The 19069-nt window shown below is 37.5% G+C and overlaps 2 protein-coding genes across 5 annotated transcripts in view; one reads left to right on the top strand and one right to left on the bottom strand.

The window, feature by feature from the left end:
• The window catches only part of uvssa (UV-stimulated scaffold protein A), a 43431-nt gene extending 33507 nt beyond the window's left edge, over positions 1–9924 (top strand). For all 4 annotated transcript variants that reach the window (XM_015345012.2, XM_015345011.2, XM_015345009.2 and 1 more), the window contains 3 exons: positions 154–265; positions 6149–6341; positions 9218–9924. In XM_015345012.2, coding sequence (XP_015200498.2) covers positions 154–265; positions 6149–6341; positions 9218–9311 — 399 coding nt within the window. In that variant the 3' untranslated portion in view covers positions 9312–9924. The remainder of the gene's footprint in view (positions 1–153; positions 266–6148; positions 6342–9217) is intronic.
• A 4460-nt stretch (positions 9925–14384) lies between these two features.
• nkx1.2lb (NK1 transcription factor related 2-like,b) lies at positions 14385–18472 on the bottom strand. The gene is made up of 2 exons (XM_006629715.3): positions 17761–18472; positions 14385–15322 (listed from the first exon to the last, which is right to left on the bottom strand). Exons 1-2 carry the CDS (start codon positions 18233–18235, stop codon positions 14589–14591), a joined length of 1209 nt encoding a protein of 402 aa, XP_006629778.1. The 5' UTR covers positions 18236–18472; the 3' UTR covers positions 14385–14588.
• Between the last annotated feature and the right edge of the window lie 597 nt (positions 18473–19069).

Genomic DNA, 19069 nt, shown 5'->3' with positions numbered 1-19069 from the left:
ATGAAAAATATTAACCATTTTAAATATAAATCATTTGTAATTAAACAAAAAGAGGACATCATTGGAAAGTAGTGGAAAAGTTTGCAAGGCACTGTAAACTCAGATTAAAAGTTGTGTTATTTTCTTTACACATAAAATAAACAATTTGGACAGTGTCCGTTCCATGGGGTGATTATCCCAAGAGACGAGCTGGGCAATCCCATCAACCCAGAGGATGTGGCCCGTCTGGAGAGAGAGAAGAGAAAACAACAGGAAGAGCAGCCAGGTGAGGCCCAGACCGTCCTCAATCTGAAAGAACTGACTCGGGAAACTCTAAGGACAGTGCTGGGCTCAGATGTCTCTTCAGGTCATGCCTTTACAGCAGTGTTTCCCAGTCCGGGTCCTGGAGACTCAGACACCTGCTGGTTTTCATTCCATCCCGAGTTCATTAGACAATGGAAGCCTTACTTGGTCTAAGAAGTTGCATCAATTTAATATTTGCATTTTCTTTGTGTGGTCACAAGTTTGAGATTTTATGCAAAACATGTTTAAGAGGTGAGAACAAATAGTTCCCTAATTATTTTTTTAATTATTATTATTATTATTATTATTATTATTATTATTATCATTATTATTATGTCAATTAAGAATTTCAATGTGTAATTTAAGGTTCAGCTGGAACACAAAACCAACAGGTGTGTCACCAGGATCACCAGGACCAGGATGTTGGCTCTGCTCGTTTGTTTAATTTTGAATGGGTGGTAAGATCAGCTGTGTAATTAAGCTTAAGCAGTTGATTGCACCTCCACTGCAGGTTGGATAGGTTGGTACAGTATGGACTAGCTGCTCCTTTTCCTTTCCTCCATTCTATCACTACCGTGCTTTAAAAAGATTAATGTTGTTCTACAGCATCTCTAATGAGCATGTCAGCATATGTGGAAACATGAGTGTCACTAATACAACAGCTAAACTATCTGCGATGCCATTGCTGGATGGATGGAGGATTTTCACGAGAGATTCTGGAGATGCCTTTGCATTTTCCTCCCATCAGAGTTATAGCACATAGTCAACGGAGATGCTCACCCAGCAGATGGCAGCAGAGCAGTGTCACCAGGTCTGTGATCATTCAGACACTAGTAAAGGGATGGTCTACCCTCCTGCCATGTGGGGATGGGCACAAGAGCTGGTGATGACCTCAAGAAACTACAGCAGATGTCACATGAGCCAGTCAGCGTATGAACTGGACAATTTTAGAAATTGTATCCCTTAATTTTGCAAAGAAAAAGACCTATAAACTAAATCTCCTTTGGTGCTTACAGAGCATGGCCATTAGCCTGCTCTAGTTTGGGAAGAAATGTGTGGTTCATTAGGAGTCTGTCCCACAATGTCTGTGGTAAGAGTGTCTTCCCTCCTCATTGGTTTACTTACTCAAAGTCCTATATAAAGAATAGCAAAAACCTAAGACCCATGTCTTATCCAGAAGAGACAACCTACTGGAGAGAGAGTGATGTTTTCATTCTGTGCAGTAGAAGCCATTCTCCCTAAGAGATCAATTCAAACCTTTTAATTTGTTTCATTCTATTTGTTCCTAAATCAAAAATCAGTAAATAATTTCTGCTTACACTAAATCTAGTAACTGAGACTTTCAGTGTCTGGTTTCTGTAACGCATGTTTTTTTTCTTTTTAATCCCTGGAAGACATTAGGTAGATTCTGTAGTCAGACTGTAAAGTCTGCGGTTTATAATGTCTGATAGAACCTTTTTCCAAGACATCATCATCCTTGCTGCATGCAACAACTCTTCAGCAAGCCCATGAAGGCATTTGCTAAGCTTGCAGTCTTTAGAAATGAATGAACAATTATGCAAATGTAAAGGGGGTAGGCACGGGATGCAGGTGTTGAAATTGTTTCTCTTTGAGTTTTAACCAAATCTATTGTTTTACCAGAAATATTGTAACGATTACAGTTCGTGATGTAATTATGATGAATAACCATTATCATTTCTCTTAGTGATCTTTGGTCTTTTGGGGGCAGCCTGGAAGCTGACATTTGAAGAGTTCCTCACTTGTTTGTGAATTGATTTGCAGTTATAAATATGACACAGTAGAAAATAATTCAAACTAAAAAAGCTTACATTTTAATTTGTGTTCCATTGCCTTGTTGATTTATACAAAAAGATAAACTAAGACAGGACAAAATATCATCCAAAGTATTCATGATTAATATGCTTTATCCAAATTTATCATTATAGTAGAGTTAACAAGAAATATTAAAAACAAACTATTCGGTGATACTTGTAAAGTGAAATATTATAGAAACACCAAGTTTAAACTTGGAAACACAAGCATCAATTCGATGGTCATCTTCAGAAGTGTCTTATAAAACATACCACAACTGTGTTTTCGCATTATTACTTATGGTCAGTGCATCTAATTTCTGTTTGCAATGATAATTGAAACTCAGAAAATAATAAATAGCTTTGTTATACATGTTAAAAAACGTTAAGATTAAACTAATCTGTTTTAAATTTTCTTTTCTTATTTGAGAAATTTTGAAAAACAGAGATACCTATTAATAGTTCAAGTTAAGTATCCGCATCAGCATGTGTAGGCTGTAAATGCACAGGTAACGGGTTTATTCGGCTCCACAGCGTAAACATTGTGTTTCCTTTCTTTTCTTTTCAGCATGGAATAAACCGTTTGCCTGTTCCTTTGATACCTAGTAATGTCTACTGGTGAAAGTGCCATTCAAAGTAAAAAAGTTTTACTATGTTGGCTGTTATTATAGGAAAACTGTAGTACCGCTGCTTTTCTCTGATGGATACTCTTACAGGTATGCATCCCTTGGCTGTGCTGTGTGGTCCTTCAGCACAGCAGAACTACACCAGTCCTCAGATTGAAAATAGTGAAAAGCCAATGAAAGATGAATCTATATTACTGAAATCTAACACACTGTAGTGGAAATGCTTTCAGCTTTCTGATCCTTCTCTAACCCAATGACATATTTACCTCCTATTACCAGGGAAAAAAGAAAAAAGTGTATTCTTGAAATGATGAACTGATGAAATAACATAATACCCTGATAATCTGAGGTCTGCGTCTCCTTTCCAATAGTTCACACAAAGAGCAAATTAAGTGGCTATTTTTTGGTGTCATTCGTGCGGTGGATGTGGTCTTTCTGCCTTCAGTGACTTGTTAACAAACAGGTATCGGAGCAAGTGAACGCAGGGAGGCTGATGGCCAGTCAGATGTGAAATAGCATCTTTTTACTAACTAAAGTATTGATCCCTACCCCCCTCCTTCCCATCCAAACTGTGCAATTTTCTCTCTACTGCTGCTAAAGTCAGTGACAATGTATGAAGAGCTTTAAAGGCCCATCAACACTCAAAAAGGCCGCTCTTTCTTAGCAGTCTATTGATTTTTCTCAAAGGCTTTTAAATTGCCTCTTCATTTTGTTCAAATGCTCATTTCATCTCTACCGGTCACTGATATATATTTTATATATATATTTTTCCCCATGCTGTTCAAACAATCGCCCCATTCACAAGAGTCTCTAAAGTGTAACGCCTTCTTATTACCAGAAAGTAAACTGTTTAAACACCTTTTCCCGTAATCTGGGATTACTGGTTCCACTTTCTGAGCCATGCCTCTTTGGTATTTTATCCCTGCAATAAATAAACTCCGAAACAACTTCTTGAATAGATACAGTGTTGAAGACAGCTGGAGGGATTAACTTCATACTTTGCAAAGTTTTCCACAGAAGGCTGGACTGATGGCGGCCAAACTTTTATCTGAAGGTTCTATGTCCCTAATCCAAGACCTAGCATTAAAGGGACCTAAGTTAAAAATCTCTCTACATTAACTGACCACAATGAAAACTAAAGACCCAGATGACACCCACTCCACATTATTGAACCTGTGTCACCGAATATGTATATTTGTTAGAAATTCAAACCCTAAACAAAGGCATAAATCTTGCTCTGTACATAATTGTTCACACCCAAACCATAGTCTACATTGAAACATTGAGGTTAAATAAGAACAAACTGTAAACATTTTCATCATGCATCATTGGACATTGGTTGTTTGACTGTACATTGATATATTTCATGTCCTAGATTAAAAGGGATAGTTAGACAAGGAGTCTGATTTTTTCTGTGTGCCCCTGACACAAATGTGTCCACTTTCCAATTATCCTAAACTGAGAACTGAGATTTAAACCATTTGAACACTTGAATATGTTTTAGAACTAAGAAATGGTTTAAGTCTAGCATTTGTTTTTTGATTGATGTTGTTGAAAATGGGAAGAATTTGACTTAGTGTAAAAAGAGAAGAGAATGAAAAGAAAACAATTTATTGAGTTTTACATGTCCAGTAAATTCCAGTCATGATGAACAGAGGTGCTGATGTTGAACAGTGCTGCCCACACTTAATACAAGTTTAAAAAATAAAACAGTCCAGGAAAGAAAGGAAAGTGTGCAATAATTAGATGGTTTGGGTTAAGGAAACCCGTGGTCCACTGGACGTTTTAACAACAACAAACCACATTTTCTTCTACAGTACGTGTGGTTGATCCAAACTAACACAGCAGTTTTCTTTTTAAATGTTATTTAATATATTATTATTTATATGTTATTTTTGTAAGCTTTCTGAAACTAAACTATAGTATGTTGTAGTACTGCACTTGTGACACTTATGTGAGTAACTATTTTATCATTAAATATTAAATATTAAATATCATTTATGGTCATTAAAAATCCCAGGGCATTTCTCGAAAAAAGTAGGGGTGTACCCCGGCGTCCTGGCCAAATTTCCCATTGGCCCTTACCAATCATGGCCTCCTAATAATCCCCCTCTATGAATTGGCTACATTACTCTGCTCTCCTCCCCACTGATAGCTGATGTGTGGTGAGCGTTCTGGTGCACTATGGCTGCCGTCGCATCATCCAGGTGGGGCTGCACATCGGTGGTGGTGGAGGGGCGTCCTCATTACCTGTAAAGCGCTTTGAGTGGAATGTCCAGAAAAGCGCTATATAAGTGTAAGCAATTATTATTATTATTATTATTATTATCATGACCCAAAGAACAAAGTACAGAACAGAGCAAAGATTTAACTTTATAGCTGATGTAGTTTAATCACTTCTATACACTTGTGCTTGATGAGTAATTCTTCTGATCATGTACAGTATAAAAATGGTAAGAGACAGCGGTGTAGCGGTAATTTTGTTTTGTGATTATGTTTCAAACACTCGGACAACAAAAGGTTGTCCTTTTAACAAAAGGTGAATATCGAGCAGCATTTTTGGACTCCTTAACGCTGTACACAGCCTTTAAATAGACTGGATTTTAAAGGCTGAAAAGCAAAAACTTTTTTACATTCTCTTCAGGCACATTTCAAAGGTTATTTAAGCTCTCTGATAGGAGCAGTTGACTGTGTTCTGTAATTTTTTTCTGAGTGATTTTAAACGACCACTTCTGTTTTGCCCACTGTAGGTTACGCTAAACGAGTGCCATTCATTGGAAAGCCTCAAACCTTGAGTCTTTAAGACAGAGTTCTGTCACAGATGAGCAGATTTTGCACACGAGTTTCCCACCTTTACAATCATTCCAAGGGTACAAGCAAGCGACCAGCCTGTAAGCAGTGACCAAGAGCTAAATGCCAGACGACAATGTGTTTTCATCACACTTTTGAAGTTTGAAGGAAATGTTTTGAAAAATGATATATTTCTCTGTTTTTATGTAGCCATTGTTAACCTGAATGTTGTTACTTCAACATTACAGCATAAATGGCGTGCCGAACTATTTTTTAACATACATCTATCTTTTACAAAAGGGTTTGATCATGTGTGGCGCTCTTATCTCCTTCTGACCAGTAATGGAATTCGGTATTTGGCTTAATTTACTTAGGTACTTATGTATACTTTTAAGTGTTTTAGGAAAATGGTGATGAGCCACTTTTGTTAGCTTGCGCTGGAATGAGATGTCTCTAAAGGTTAAAATATATTTTTTTAATTATCACTGCCCTGACACGCTCTATTACCGCTATACCACTGGTAAGAGAAAATTTTTATAATTGCCTTTTTACTTACACTGACAGCTATGCTTCGAAAAAGGCTCTTAAATAGTTTAGTAGTGCTGGGAGTTACATCTTACTGTTGTGTCTTCTGGGCAGACTGGCGAGACCCGGAACTGATGAGAGAGATTGAAGCAGCCACTGGTGTGGACCTGGGCTCCTCAAAGAGCTTTGGGAAGGGCAAGAAAGGGTCCAAGGGCAAAGGCAAGAAGAAGAAGTATCCCAATCTGACTGACCTGAAGCAGAAATCCAACACAGCTCGCTCTAGGCTACAGAAAAAAGTGTTCAACACGTAAGAGCTATTAATACTACCTTGACATTTCCGTCTCATTATAGTTTTAAATAAGGGATTTCAGGGTCTATTCCTGCCACTTTAATTCTCTTTCACTTTTAAGCCTTAGTGATCATCTTTAAGTCATGAATAGGTGCATTTCTTGAAGAGTGTGAGTTAGATACAAAACTTGATTACTGAATTCAACAAGACTGGCTACAAATGAGATCCTGCTATATATTAATTAAATAATATTACCCCACAATGTGCAAGCACTATTTCATCACACTAACAGCTTATGAAAATTGTTTGATTTAACCTGTTGAAAATTAAGATGGGAGAACACAGAAAGAAACCAATTTGATCCGCTTATTAAGAGAACACTTACTTTGTACCATCAGGATGCTGGGGCCTGTGGTGAGTCAGTGCACCGTCACTCGCCGTCTGGGGCGTTAACACCCAAACATTTCTAACCTGGCAAGACATTGCAGTTAAACACAATCTGTCAGTGATAAAACATGATCTGGTAGCTCAGGAGTCAAAATAGCTTACCAAGATCAAATTTTGAGGTCCGAGTGGGGTGTTCTGTCCTGGTGTGTCTAGTTAGCAGAGAATTGCACTTACAGTATAGTGGTTAATGACAACCTTAATAACAACATTCCAATAGGACACTGCTCTTCCTCCTGTTGCTATTGTAACACTGGCTTTCCTGTGAGATGACAATGTGACAGTTCTGCCGTGGATACCCTGCTCAGCGGACGTCAGTCACATTGACCTCTGTGGGATGAGCTGGAGTGATGTGGCACCTATGGCTCAGACACCAGAGGACAGACACATGCTTGTCCAGGTTCTACAAGAGATATGGGACAGAATCCTACAAAACCGCTTGCGCAAACTGCTACAAACCATGGATCACAGATATACAGCTTGACGTTCACATTGATCTGCCCTGATGTGTTCAACTTGAATGTTGTAGTGCACCTGCTATTAATTTTGTTTATTTTCCTCATAATAACTTTATGTATTTTTTTAGTTAGAAGTGAAAGGTTTCTTTTGGTACTGTGTATCTATCATGGAAAATAATTTATGCTAGCATGAGTTGAATCTGCTTTCTTTCAAGTCTTTCGTTTAAAAAAAATCTCATATCCTTAGTAAAGAAATTCTTATTTCGTGAAATACAGCATGTGTGAAAGTTACTTCATTTATTAGTACGTTTTCTTTTCTGGAGAGGTTCCAGTAGGCATACAATCATTGTAACCCCAATGAAAAGACCCAAAAAGCAGGATAACTAATTGAAAATGCAAATCATGAAATAAAAAAAAATTAACGTGTGTGTTCATAAAGAGAAGAATAGTGCACACGTCATGGCTCCAGCAGGTGTTTGTAAATGTCAGCATACACATACATTTTGAATGTCTTTGCACTTTGCAACATTGAACAACACTCACATTCCAAGATAGCCGTGTCCCTTCAATGCACCCAGAAATGCGTTGTCAAAAACCGATGTAACGAGTTGTCTGTGGAGGGGAGGGGGGAGGGAATGACAGCATATTAAAGATGGCAAAAACCTTCTTCCCTTCAAACCACAGAAATTAACTTTATATTTACAGGTCATAAAGCTGTGCGATTTCAGGCACTAAAGCATTGGTGAAGGCCAGAAAAAAGTGCAAGTGTGACCACAGTTTATTCACAGCAAGAGGCGGCTTGGTAGTACTGGAGCTCGGGCAGTATACTAGGACACAGGGGCAGGACAGAAGCCTGGCCTTGTTCTTCACAATTTACACTGTACTTGAACTGCAGTGGCACCTGTGCTTTTCTTAATTTAACAGCCCTGCAGCTCGGGGGATTCCGCTTACCGCTCCTCTGTGCCAGCAAGGATTTCATCAACTCCTGGTCCTTTTCGAGCTGCTATGTATCTTACAGTATTGATTTTTTTTTTTTACTCTTCTGTGTAGTTGCTGCAGGGAAAATCCATGTTCAAGCACTTGTACTTAAAACTGTGCAATTTTTATTTAATTCAGGAATTTTCCTGGCAGGCATTTTTTCAGCTCCTTGCTTGTCTAGAATCAGTGCAGCAAGGCTAACCACAGAACCTAGCAGCAATTTTTAAGAACCCCACACCCTCGGGTGACTTATCGTTATTGGCACATTTTAGCGGAAGATAAAAAAAAAGATTAATACAGTACTAGACTGCTGGAAATCGCTAACATGTACCACTGTCATCACAGTTTGCAGGAAGAAAAAACTGCCCTAGTATTACCAGTACATAGAAATTACCCTGTTTTGTAAATGACACAGAATGTAGTGCATTACTGCTTTTTTAGGTGAAATATGATGATTTCTAGCACATTAGTAATCATATATTGGGTATTTTCTCTTAAAGTGAACAGAAGGGTATGTTTTCAGATTCTGAAGTAAATACATGTATAAACTATTAACAAACACATGGAACCCATTACATGAATATAAAGTGTCTGATATTGTTGCTTCCTGGCTTTCAGAATTTGTTTTAAAAAGCTAACTTGTTTTATTTTGGAATCGTAATGTTATATGAAACGAATGATACAGTATTTGACAGAAACATTCGTTTAACCAAGCCAGCCACACACACAAAAAATGCATTTGTTTTAGCTGGAGTTTTCAAACTGCAGGGTCAGAAGTCAGAACTGAAGCAAGGTTCATAGCCAGCAAGTGTTAGTGAGGATCAGGAGGTGCTGAAAAGGTGGTAAAATGTTCTGTTATACTGCAGCAATAAAAAATCTGGAGCAAGGCTGGTCACCCTGGGTTATTTATTGCTTTACACTGGGCTCTCCACACTGAATTCCATTTATTTTTGTTAAGATGAAAAGAATTTCCCTGTAATATGTTGGACTTCACTGTCTGAATTTCTTTTGCAGACGCTCAGTGAAACGTGTGACAGAAGCAATGAATCGAATCGACAAAAGGAAGCATGAAAAGTTTTCAAACCAATTTAACTACGCCTTGAATTAACATGCAGCGACAGAAAGAAGAACCTTATCCACAATGTTATGAAGTGGTTGTAGCAGCATGGGTGGAACTAACAATGAATAATACCGACTCAGGCAGACCTTTTCACTGTGTGTACTCATATTTATACTGTGGTAATTAAAGTGATGAACAATGAATTGAATTATCATGAAAAAAACACAATTTAAAATTACAAAGTTCATTTTTGTTGTATTTAATAGAAAATGTGCATTATTTATTCATTTTTAATGTGGATATTGTTAATATTTTTGTAAGAGTTTGTCTTGGGTATAAAATGTAAGTAGACTGTTGTGTTCTTTGGGTTGCTTTTGCTTTATATATAACTAACAAATTAATACATGTTTTAGTAAGTGCATTTTTAAGGTACCAATTAAATTATATATTTATTAGAAGGCATGTTTATATTGTTGTAATACCTTTATTGTGGTAGATAGTAAATGTCTCCCCTTTGACTGTTCTGTGTTGAACTACACATTATCCATAATGTTCTGGCACAACGCTGTTTGAACCTGTGAGGACATTGGATGGCAGCCCTTTTGTACGATGCCCATGCTATGGGTTTAGAATGATACAATAAATGTTTTTTTTAAATCTCGTCATGTTGAATGGTAATTGTACATGTAAGCAGGACTGAGAGTAGCACCTACTGTACATCTCACATCTCCAGTCGGTCACATTACTCTGAAGGAGCTGGTATGATATCATGGCACTTAACCCTGCAGCCTCATAGCTGAAGGGCCCAGGGTGTAAACCGTGTGTTTTTGAAGTGGGATAACACTGGGTTTCTCCATTGTTAGGATTAACTTGGCCCTAAATTGGCTCGTTCTCCTTGGCCCTGTGGTGGACCATGCAGGAGGAGAGCAGCATTGTGTTCTCCTTCCCATCTTATATGCTGTACTTCCAGGATAGGATCCGGGCTGCTGTGACCTACAGCTTCCTTTTGATAGCAGGAAGGACGACTGTTACTCTTAAGACTGAGCTGCTAACTGCTGCTCCTGATAGTCCTCTTGTTCTCATTCCACTTCTTAATTACCTAATTGAATCAGGCATTAAAATATTATGTCCAAAAGTAACAGTTTGCAAGTCATAGGCTGGGGAGGGTGACTATTATGAAACCCAAAAGGAGACGAGTCTCTTTGAGCAGGTCTGACCTCTTGGTACTTCTTCCTGTGCCAGGTTGGCACAGCACATCTCAGATGTACAGTACAAAGTGAGGAAACCAAGCTTGCCACCAATCAGACTTACAAAGCGGTAACTTGATTTGAACGCAAGTAAAATAACTGACCCCGTGATCCCATTCAAATCTTGACATTCAGCCTCTGTGTTGGTATGATCTTGGCAATAGTACTACAATGTCTGGCTGGACAGGTCAGCTTGCATTATTTTAATTATAGTGTGGTTTCAATATAAAATTATAAACAGTAAAAGTAATGTAAGGCTGTGCAATTCTTGTTATGGGTATTTTTAATTACCATTTCCAGCTAGTCACACTCATACCTGGTTGTGTGGGTACTAAACCGGATTGTTTTCAATCAGCTATTTGATAGGAAAAAAAATGATTTCCAGCTATTCCCTCAAAGTGTTTGTGCAAAGCCTTGGGCTCCAGTTTCAATTGTTTATTGTCCTGTATATGCCCTATTTCTAGAGATTTCCTTCAACATGAAGCAGGTCTGCTGTTCTGAAAGCCTGAGTGAATGCAAGAACATGAACAAGAATTGGTGTAAATGATGGGAAGTCTTTCCTCTCAGTCCAGTTCCTTGTTTAAATCATCTTGTCAGGCGAGGAGTTTTTCTATATTCCTATATTAAGTTATTGTAAAATGCTACCACCTGCTTTCATTCTTTAATCACTACCAACATAATTTCAAGGTCTATCATAAAGCGATAGTTTGTATAAAATGTTTACGTTTTTCCTTAAGTTACATGAATGCTGCTTTTGCTTTAAATGGAAGACTTCACTATGATTAAGTGTTTTTTTTTAAGTATGTAATTTGTTGCTTTAGCAGTAATTATTTCCGAGCGACTGTAAAAAACGTTTGACTTTACCACGTCTTTGAAGCTTCGATGTTTTTTTTATCAAATGAGGTGCTTACTTTATATACATATATTCTAGAATTTGGTTTATATATTCACTCATTTCACGATACGAACCTTTGACGAATACCTTAAAATTAGGCTTTAGTTTCTTGATGGCTTTTGTTTTCCACACGGCTCAAAATCCCATTCTAAGTAAACCGTAAACTTGGATCAAAGAGTCAAACGCATATAGTTACATAACTAAAACTGTTTATTATAGCCAGCAAAATATTACCCTGTAATCGAGGCATTACCTACTACCCACTATCCGCAATTTATATTCCGTAATATGCAACGTGTAGCTACTTTTATTAATAAGTCTGCTGCCTAAAGAGGACCAGCTAAAGAGAAAAACAGAATATAGACAACAAAAATAAACAGTAACATTATTTTTAACAAAAACTATTTTTAAAAACTAAGTGCTTATACAATATTGTAAATTTTGAGATAATCAAAATAGCAGCAGGTTCCTTATTAAGTGCAGTGTTTGTATATATAAAAACTTTTGGTCTGTGAAAATAAAAATACACCCCGATTTTTTACAAACTTTCTAGCTGATGTGAGGACAAAGACGAGATGTGAATTCAATAATAAAACGGTAATCAAGATCTACTATTTTTAATGATAAGACGTCAAGGTGAAATTAATTACGTTAAGTATTCTGATTATTAGTTCGAAAATGAAGTAATGTGTCTGGCTGTACTACATTTGAATACTAGATTTGTTTACGGGTTAAAGGCTTTGTGTTTTCTCATTTGTAATATATACATTGTGAATGATTTCAATTGACAACACTGTTTGCCCTGATAGCTCTACTAGCAGGTTTTGGGTTCGCCACATAAATCTTCATTTAAGAGCAGAATGCATGACAGTTTTTTTACTTACAAATAGGACTGACATTGTTTATCATTTATATAGCGAATATTATTCAATAAATAAAAGAAAAGAGACTTAAGATGTAATTTAATCATCTGAATATACTGTAGCTCGCTATAGTATGCATAGGTAAAAGTTGATACATGTTCTGAATACGCTGAAGAAACTGAAAGGTATTAAAATTTCTACATTTACGAAAATGACTACTTTTATTTTGAGCCTGTATTAAAACTCGAGAAATCTGTTAAGATTTGATAGTCGTTTAACAGTAGATCACAAATGTTATTTTATATGATATATGTAAACAGCCAAACTGCTATGAAACGTCTTCGGCATGTGTACATTTCTTTTAACACTTCACATGAATTAAAATATTCACAAAAAGCCTAGGACCAAAAGCATGATCACCAAAAACACATGCTCCATATTTTTTATTACAGTATTTTCCCTTGACTGTTTTCAACATACTCCCCCTAGTGGTATTTCAAAACCCTCATTCCCTGTTTGCGTTTAGACGCATCTTGGAATTCACAGCGTAATAACTTCTTCGCTTGTCCCAAGTCTATTTACATTTCAGGATATCAGCGTCTGTGAAGAGATGTAATTTCTCTGTCAAAAATTATAACATCTCCACGCTTCAAGTGTCATTACTCGCAGTAAAAGGTTGTCAAAAATGCTCACTCACGGAAGCAAACAAGAGGGAGAAACTAATAGGATTAGAAAGATATCATTTAATGCTGTCACAGGGATGTTTGACTACGGCAAATTGTATTGGCAATAGTACAGGCTCCAGAATACATTCACGCAGTCAAGTCATATTAAATAAAACCCTAACTGACTTTAATACTTCTGATATTTCATTTCACATATTCCGTAACTCCGTGAAATTATTTAACCCGTTAATTACCTAAGTATACTATCCGTTCACACCAACGTACTGTATAGGTTTTTTTGTGCTCATTTATACAGTTTCTCTCTTAAATGTAGCATCAAGTCGTATCAGTTGAATTCCCCAAATTTCCAGTGCTTTATATATTAACACGAATTTTGCATTCAAGCACATATCGTGTTTGTTTAAAGCATAGGTAACAGCGCGGTACAAAAATGATGAACGTTGAAAATCTCTATTCCTACTTGTGAGTAAGGGACATAACCTTTAGACACCTTTGAACCATATAACTATATTCATTTCTGTAACGGCAGAATCCCCACGAATAATAAAAAATAAAGTGACATTTTTGTAAAAATGGGAATTAAAAGTACCGAAAACAAAATGTACATTGAAAAATATTGTAAACATTCAGCATTTAAAACCCAAATAAATGGCAATAATAAAGCCGCCGCTTACAACATATTTAAGAAGTTTATTGATTTTCTTTGTTTGGCCGCAAGTTTAAAGTTCCAATATTCATATTAATAAAGAGCATCACTTTTTGTCTACAATAAAACTAAATTTTAAGTATATAATTAGAAATATACAGTGCATCTGAAGAATGCAGAGAAACAATTTTCTACTTTCTTTTACAGACTTATCAATCACGAAAATAACTCAAAAATATTTTCGTATAATGCTTTATTCTGTTTTTAGCTTTCCTCTTTTAGTCTTTTTTAACGCAACAGAAGTATTGAACAGCCAGTTTTTAATAAAGCTACCCTGAGAATAAGTGGGTACATTAAAAACATTCTTTACAAGTGTCAGACAAACATTTTACATTTTATTTAAACAATTATTTATATCTACTTATATAAAGTATTACAAGCCATTCCAGGTATGTAATGATATAAAAACACTTTTTAAATAATTTAATGACTTGATCGGTATGTTTTAATCCATTTAGTTGATCTGGTCTTTACAAAACTGCGTTTAATAGATGAGGCTAAACGTTTACATACTCGTTTACCATTTACATTTACTGTACACACGTGGCCCAGAGACATTTTAATGTTTTACATTGTAATCAAAAAGAATCCCCACTTGACGGCATAAAAGTAATTGTCCATACGGACTGCAGGACGAATTCGTCGTATAAATTTTAAGTGTCCTTAAAAAAAGATATGCTTGGAAGAAGACGACACAAAATTAGTCATTTCCTTCCTTGTAGCATTTGATGCATTCAGCAGTCTTTAAAGTTGCTATTGCTCAACTTTTTTAAGATCCAGAATCTCTTTATCACAGCTTGTCTTGTTCTTCTCCTTTAAGTCATAGGATGCATTGTATTAAACTGCATTTAACAACTTTTTTTGTATCACACAGGTTCGGCTTTGTATGTCATGTAAATGCATACAAGTCATTTCCTTCAGTATTTATTTACAAGTGCGGGGTATAAAACGCCGGAGCCCCGTAAGTCTGTGATCCTAAAACGAAAGGGGACAGGACTGCGTGACTCGGCAGAAAGGGCAACTGGGCGGTACAGACCAGCCCGCTTGGTGTGTGACCTGGGTAACTTGTGTGCATTGAAAGTGGGCCACCCATCGGGGGAGAAGGGCTCAATGGACTCAATCCTCCATTTAAGCCGTTGCCCGGCCCGTTTGGTCCCCCACCGTTGCCACCCGTTGGGGCGCTTGTATCTGCACCGGGATTCTGTTTCTTCCACTTCGTCCGGCGGTTCTGGAACCAGATTTTTACTTGGGTCTCTGTCAAACTGAGAGAGAGAGCTAGGTTGAGCCTCTCGCACACAGACAGGTATCGAGTGGACTTAAATTTGTTCTCCAGTGCTACTAGCTGTTCGTAGGTGAAGGCTGTCCGGGCCCGCCGGGGTTTTCCCGACTTGGAGTCCGAACCAGTGCGCTTTCTTTTGGGCTTGGACTGTTGGCTCTGGCCGTTCTGTCCTGCTTGTTGTGTTTGCTGGACACCTGGGCTCGAGCTCCGCGTAACCGAGTCCTCCTCTTCATGGTGGACAAGCTCCGAGTCCACATTACTAGGCAGAGCGCTACTACTCTCCTCGCTACACAACTCCTCGTCTTGAATTTCACTCTCTGGAGTGTGAGTGCTCCGGCTAAAATCATTTTCACCTTCATCGGACTTATACAATACCCCATCTTCTGAAAATAGAAAGGGAAACGGGATTTAACATTTACAGTGAATTTAAACGTCAAAACAAAATGTGAGCAAGTAAAACTTTACACAAACTATAGTTCACGAAATACTGCACTAATAAGCGCCACGGATAACGAAACGTGTTTTCTGTATTTTAGAAAAGACTAATTTAAATTGTATGTTTATTCTTACGTTTCGGGACATAATTTTCAAACCCTGTTTCTTAAGAATATTATTTTCCTGTTTGAAAAGTTCTTTTTAATAAACATGCACAGTGAGCAGGAACAAATTCAGCACTGGAGTTGGAGGGAGACTCGCACATATTAACTGTTTCTTAGTGATGATTGTAATATAATCTAAACTTAATTCGCAATATGCTTTTGCTTCGTTTTCCCAATTTCATTTTTAATTTATAATGGTTATAAATATGTTCTAATCAGTTTCTATTAATTGGAAGAAATGTGGCAAACCAATTAAACCCTGTTTGTCTAATACGGAAACTAATTAACGATAATTTAATTCATAATGGATCATATTATATACCGATTAACGGGAAATCCAACAAAAAATAAAAGATCGTTTGAATTTAAATGGGGGACAAACCCAAAAGTTCTAGGGTAGTTTTTATCTGGAAAAGCAGTATTAACATTCGTTTATTTATTAAAAATAGCCTTTAGCTTTCATACATCACTAGAATATTTAAATTGATTAACTGACCATTTAGAGCAACAGTAAACAATTAAAATTAAAATTATTTTCAAGTATTATTTCAATATTTATTGAGTATTTAAATCAAAAAGCGGTGTTCACATGCTTCGTTAATCTACGCGCCTTTGTGTATTTTAATTGTTTAAAAATGTAAAACATTTTATAATAAGTTACTTAAATTTTCCGACGGTTGTTTCTTTTCCTCTATTGCTTAGTTTTCTGAGGCAGGTTTACTCTTTAAAGAGGTTGCTCTGAAATTGCCAGTCGAGATCAATTTAGGGTTACATTTAGCCTATAGTTCTGGCGCCAAAGAGACATGAAGTACCTCACTTCAGTTTCGAAGTTGTTTTACGGTTTGTGATGTTGAATGCGAGTTTACATATTAAATATAAATTATGATCATGATGGATTATACATATTCGATTTTGTTGGTGTAAATTTGTAACGATTGTACTATTTACTATTGCAGGACCCGCACCGTAGGCCTCGTCTTAAATTTTGATACGGCCAAGAGCAGGTTCTTTGGGTCGAAGGCAATCCACGATCAATAGCATCCCTTAATAAGTGTAATAGGTTTTAATCGAGTAATTATCCGAATTTTGACCCTATAATTTAGATGTTGGAGAGGAGTTTGCAAGCTGCCTGAAAGAGATATGCACAATTCGATAATAGAATATCGACCAGGCCAGTCCTACATGCCACTCTGGGGCGATTTTCCCCATTATCCAGCCTCTTTAACGCTGCTAAGCACATTTTACCTTAAATGTAATCGAAGAAATTTAATTGTTTTTCTAGAGATAACCAGCGTTTTGTCACAATTAGTCTGATTCGTCCTAAAAAAGGCCCGGGGACAGGAAGAAAATTGAATCTGTCGCCTAGAGCAATACAACAAACCAGCTGGAGAGATGTCTGTGAGATTGCGGTGTTCCAATGATAACCAAACAACTTCAAACAGGATTAATAAATAAGTAGGCCTATTGCAAGACTATTCTAACTTTACCATTCGGCTATCCTGCACTTTTCCGACCTGAACCATAACAGTACTCGCAAAAAAAGCTAGTTTTTTTAAAATTTCAAATTTCAAATTGATGAAAAAGTGCATTTGAGCATCAATTGCACACAAAACCGTAAATTAACCTTAAAACAGTTATGTACTGTACTATTTGGAAACGGTCAAAGGTTCTTAGGCCTAAAATAGACATTTGTATTATCCATGAGTCTGTTTTTGATTGTGCAACTAACGTAGTAAGTTAAGAATACGAGTTCCTCTTCCACTTGCTTTTGTTTTCTAGAAATGGAGTGTATCAGATTTTTCAAATTTGTTTTATCGATTCAACAAAGATTGTTTCATTTATACCTTAACTCATAAATAGGTGTAATTCTTCTGTGGCGCGATTTTGTCACAGTGTATGCCGTAAACAAAGTTCACTATTTCTTTATCCCCTTGGATGCACCTGTGATCAGTCAGTAAGGCTTCACTTCACTAACTTTAGGTGGTTATAAAAATCTTCAGTCTATACATAAACACAGGCCATATACAGTATGTACGTGTGTTCAAGCAATTGTGAAAGACTGTATTTTGAATTTTACGTATAATAATTGTAATGCCAGGCTTATTTAATATTACGTTAACTTTTAAGAGTTCAAACGCAAAGTTTAGACACTGCCGTCTGACGTCTAACTCTAAAGTCACGTATCTTTAACAATTAAAAAACATAATGTATGACATACTCACTGATTAAATCTGTCGATTTTTTACACTTGTCGTAATCTTCAGAGTGCGATTTGTGGTCTGCAAGTGCGGGATCTTCGCCACCTCTGTTCTCTGCCCCGAGAGAGAAGTCACTGCTGTTTCTGTAGAGGGTGGTAGTAGAGTGTCGCTTTTTGCTGGTAAATTTGTTGGGGTCCAAAATGTCAAGAACCGAAAAAGAGGTGGTCCTGTGAACTGTGGGGGGTGCCACCACGGCCACCTCTTGCCCGGGCGAATTGCCTTGATTGTCCGCCTGCTGCCTCTCTCTGCTGCCAGGGCAGGAGAAAACCGGCAGCTCGTTGCTGGGGAGCCTCTGATCGCCGTGACTGTCCATGCTCTCTGCGTGAATGCTGCACGGCAGCGTGTCTGAAGCGGTCACCGCTGCCGGGGCTGCCACAGCAGGCGCTGCTGGAGCAATAGAGATGTCACCCACCTGAACCTTGTCCCTACTCACATTCATGGCTCCCGGAAAGGAGCGAGCACTAGGTCCCTTTCAACTGCACGAGCACAACTTTTGAAACAAAAAAATAATTTCAGAGGCAAAGGATCCTATTTAAAATGAAAGAGCGCTATCGCTTCTGTATGTACCTTAAAACCCCTAGAAGCAGCCTACTGGTCACAGGATTCCACAATGAAGTCAGAAGGTGGTGGTCCACTATAGGATGCTGGTCTCCCCCGCTCTGTTCCTTTTTTGGTTTTTAACCGTCCCCTCAGGACCCTCCGCAGTTTATGTCGCCCCCTCCCTCTCGCAAACACACGCGCGCCGACTGCACCTTATTTACGCATTCATATTCAGCTGTGGATTGTAATTGGCTACAAATTAATCCCGTGCCTCTAATAGCCTGTAATCTCCGTCCAAGAGCTAGAGAGGGAGAGCAGAGGCGAGAGAAGAGTGAAGAATGATGTTGCTTGTGATATACTTAGCTGTCAGCTCTGTTTCAGCACACCTCCACTCAACTGGAAAGCATCTAAATAGGCTGATTTTTTTGGATGTCTCTGGGCGTGTTGGTGTGTGCGATGATAATGATAGTTTCTTTAAATAATTACAAGCACGTAATATTGCACAACACGGTCGCAGGCATACGATTCTTTTTTTTCTTCCTTTAGAGCGAAATTAAACCGCTCTATAGTTGTCTCTTTAAAGCATTTTAACAGTAATATTTAATTTGAAAGTAGATGCGTCGGTCACATTATCAGCTTTAATCAGGTTTCACCCGCAACTTAATAAGTAATATGATTCAAGCATTTGATTAGGAACAATTGCATTATATCACACTTTCTTCAACACACTTCA

This window comes from Lepisosteus oculatus, chromosome 1 (assembly GCF_040954835.1).
Source record: "Lepisosteus oculatus isolate fLepOcu1 chromosome 1, fLepOcu1.hap2, whole genome shotgun sequence".
In the NCBI taxonomy this organism is placed as follows: domain Eukaryota; kingdom Metazoa; phylum Chordata; class Actinopteri; order Semionotiformes; family Lepisosteidae; genus Lepisosteus; species Lepisosteus oculatus.
The sequence above is the reverse complement of the archived record's forward strand: the minus strand, read 5'-3'. Positions and strand labels throughout refer to the sequence as shown.

What these genes read in the sequence shown, in the direction of transcription:
- nkx1.2lb (XM_006629715.3), bottom strand. Translation starts at nt 18,235, where the DNA reads ATGAATGTGAGTAGGGACAAGGTTCAGGTGGGTGACATCTCTATTGCT. An exon ending in AAAATCGACAGATTTAATCA is followed by an intron (nt 15,323 to 17,760) that starts GTGAGTATGTCA and finishes TTCTATTTTCAG; the next exon opens with AAGATGGGGTATTGTATAAG.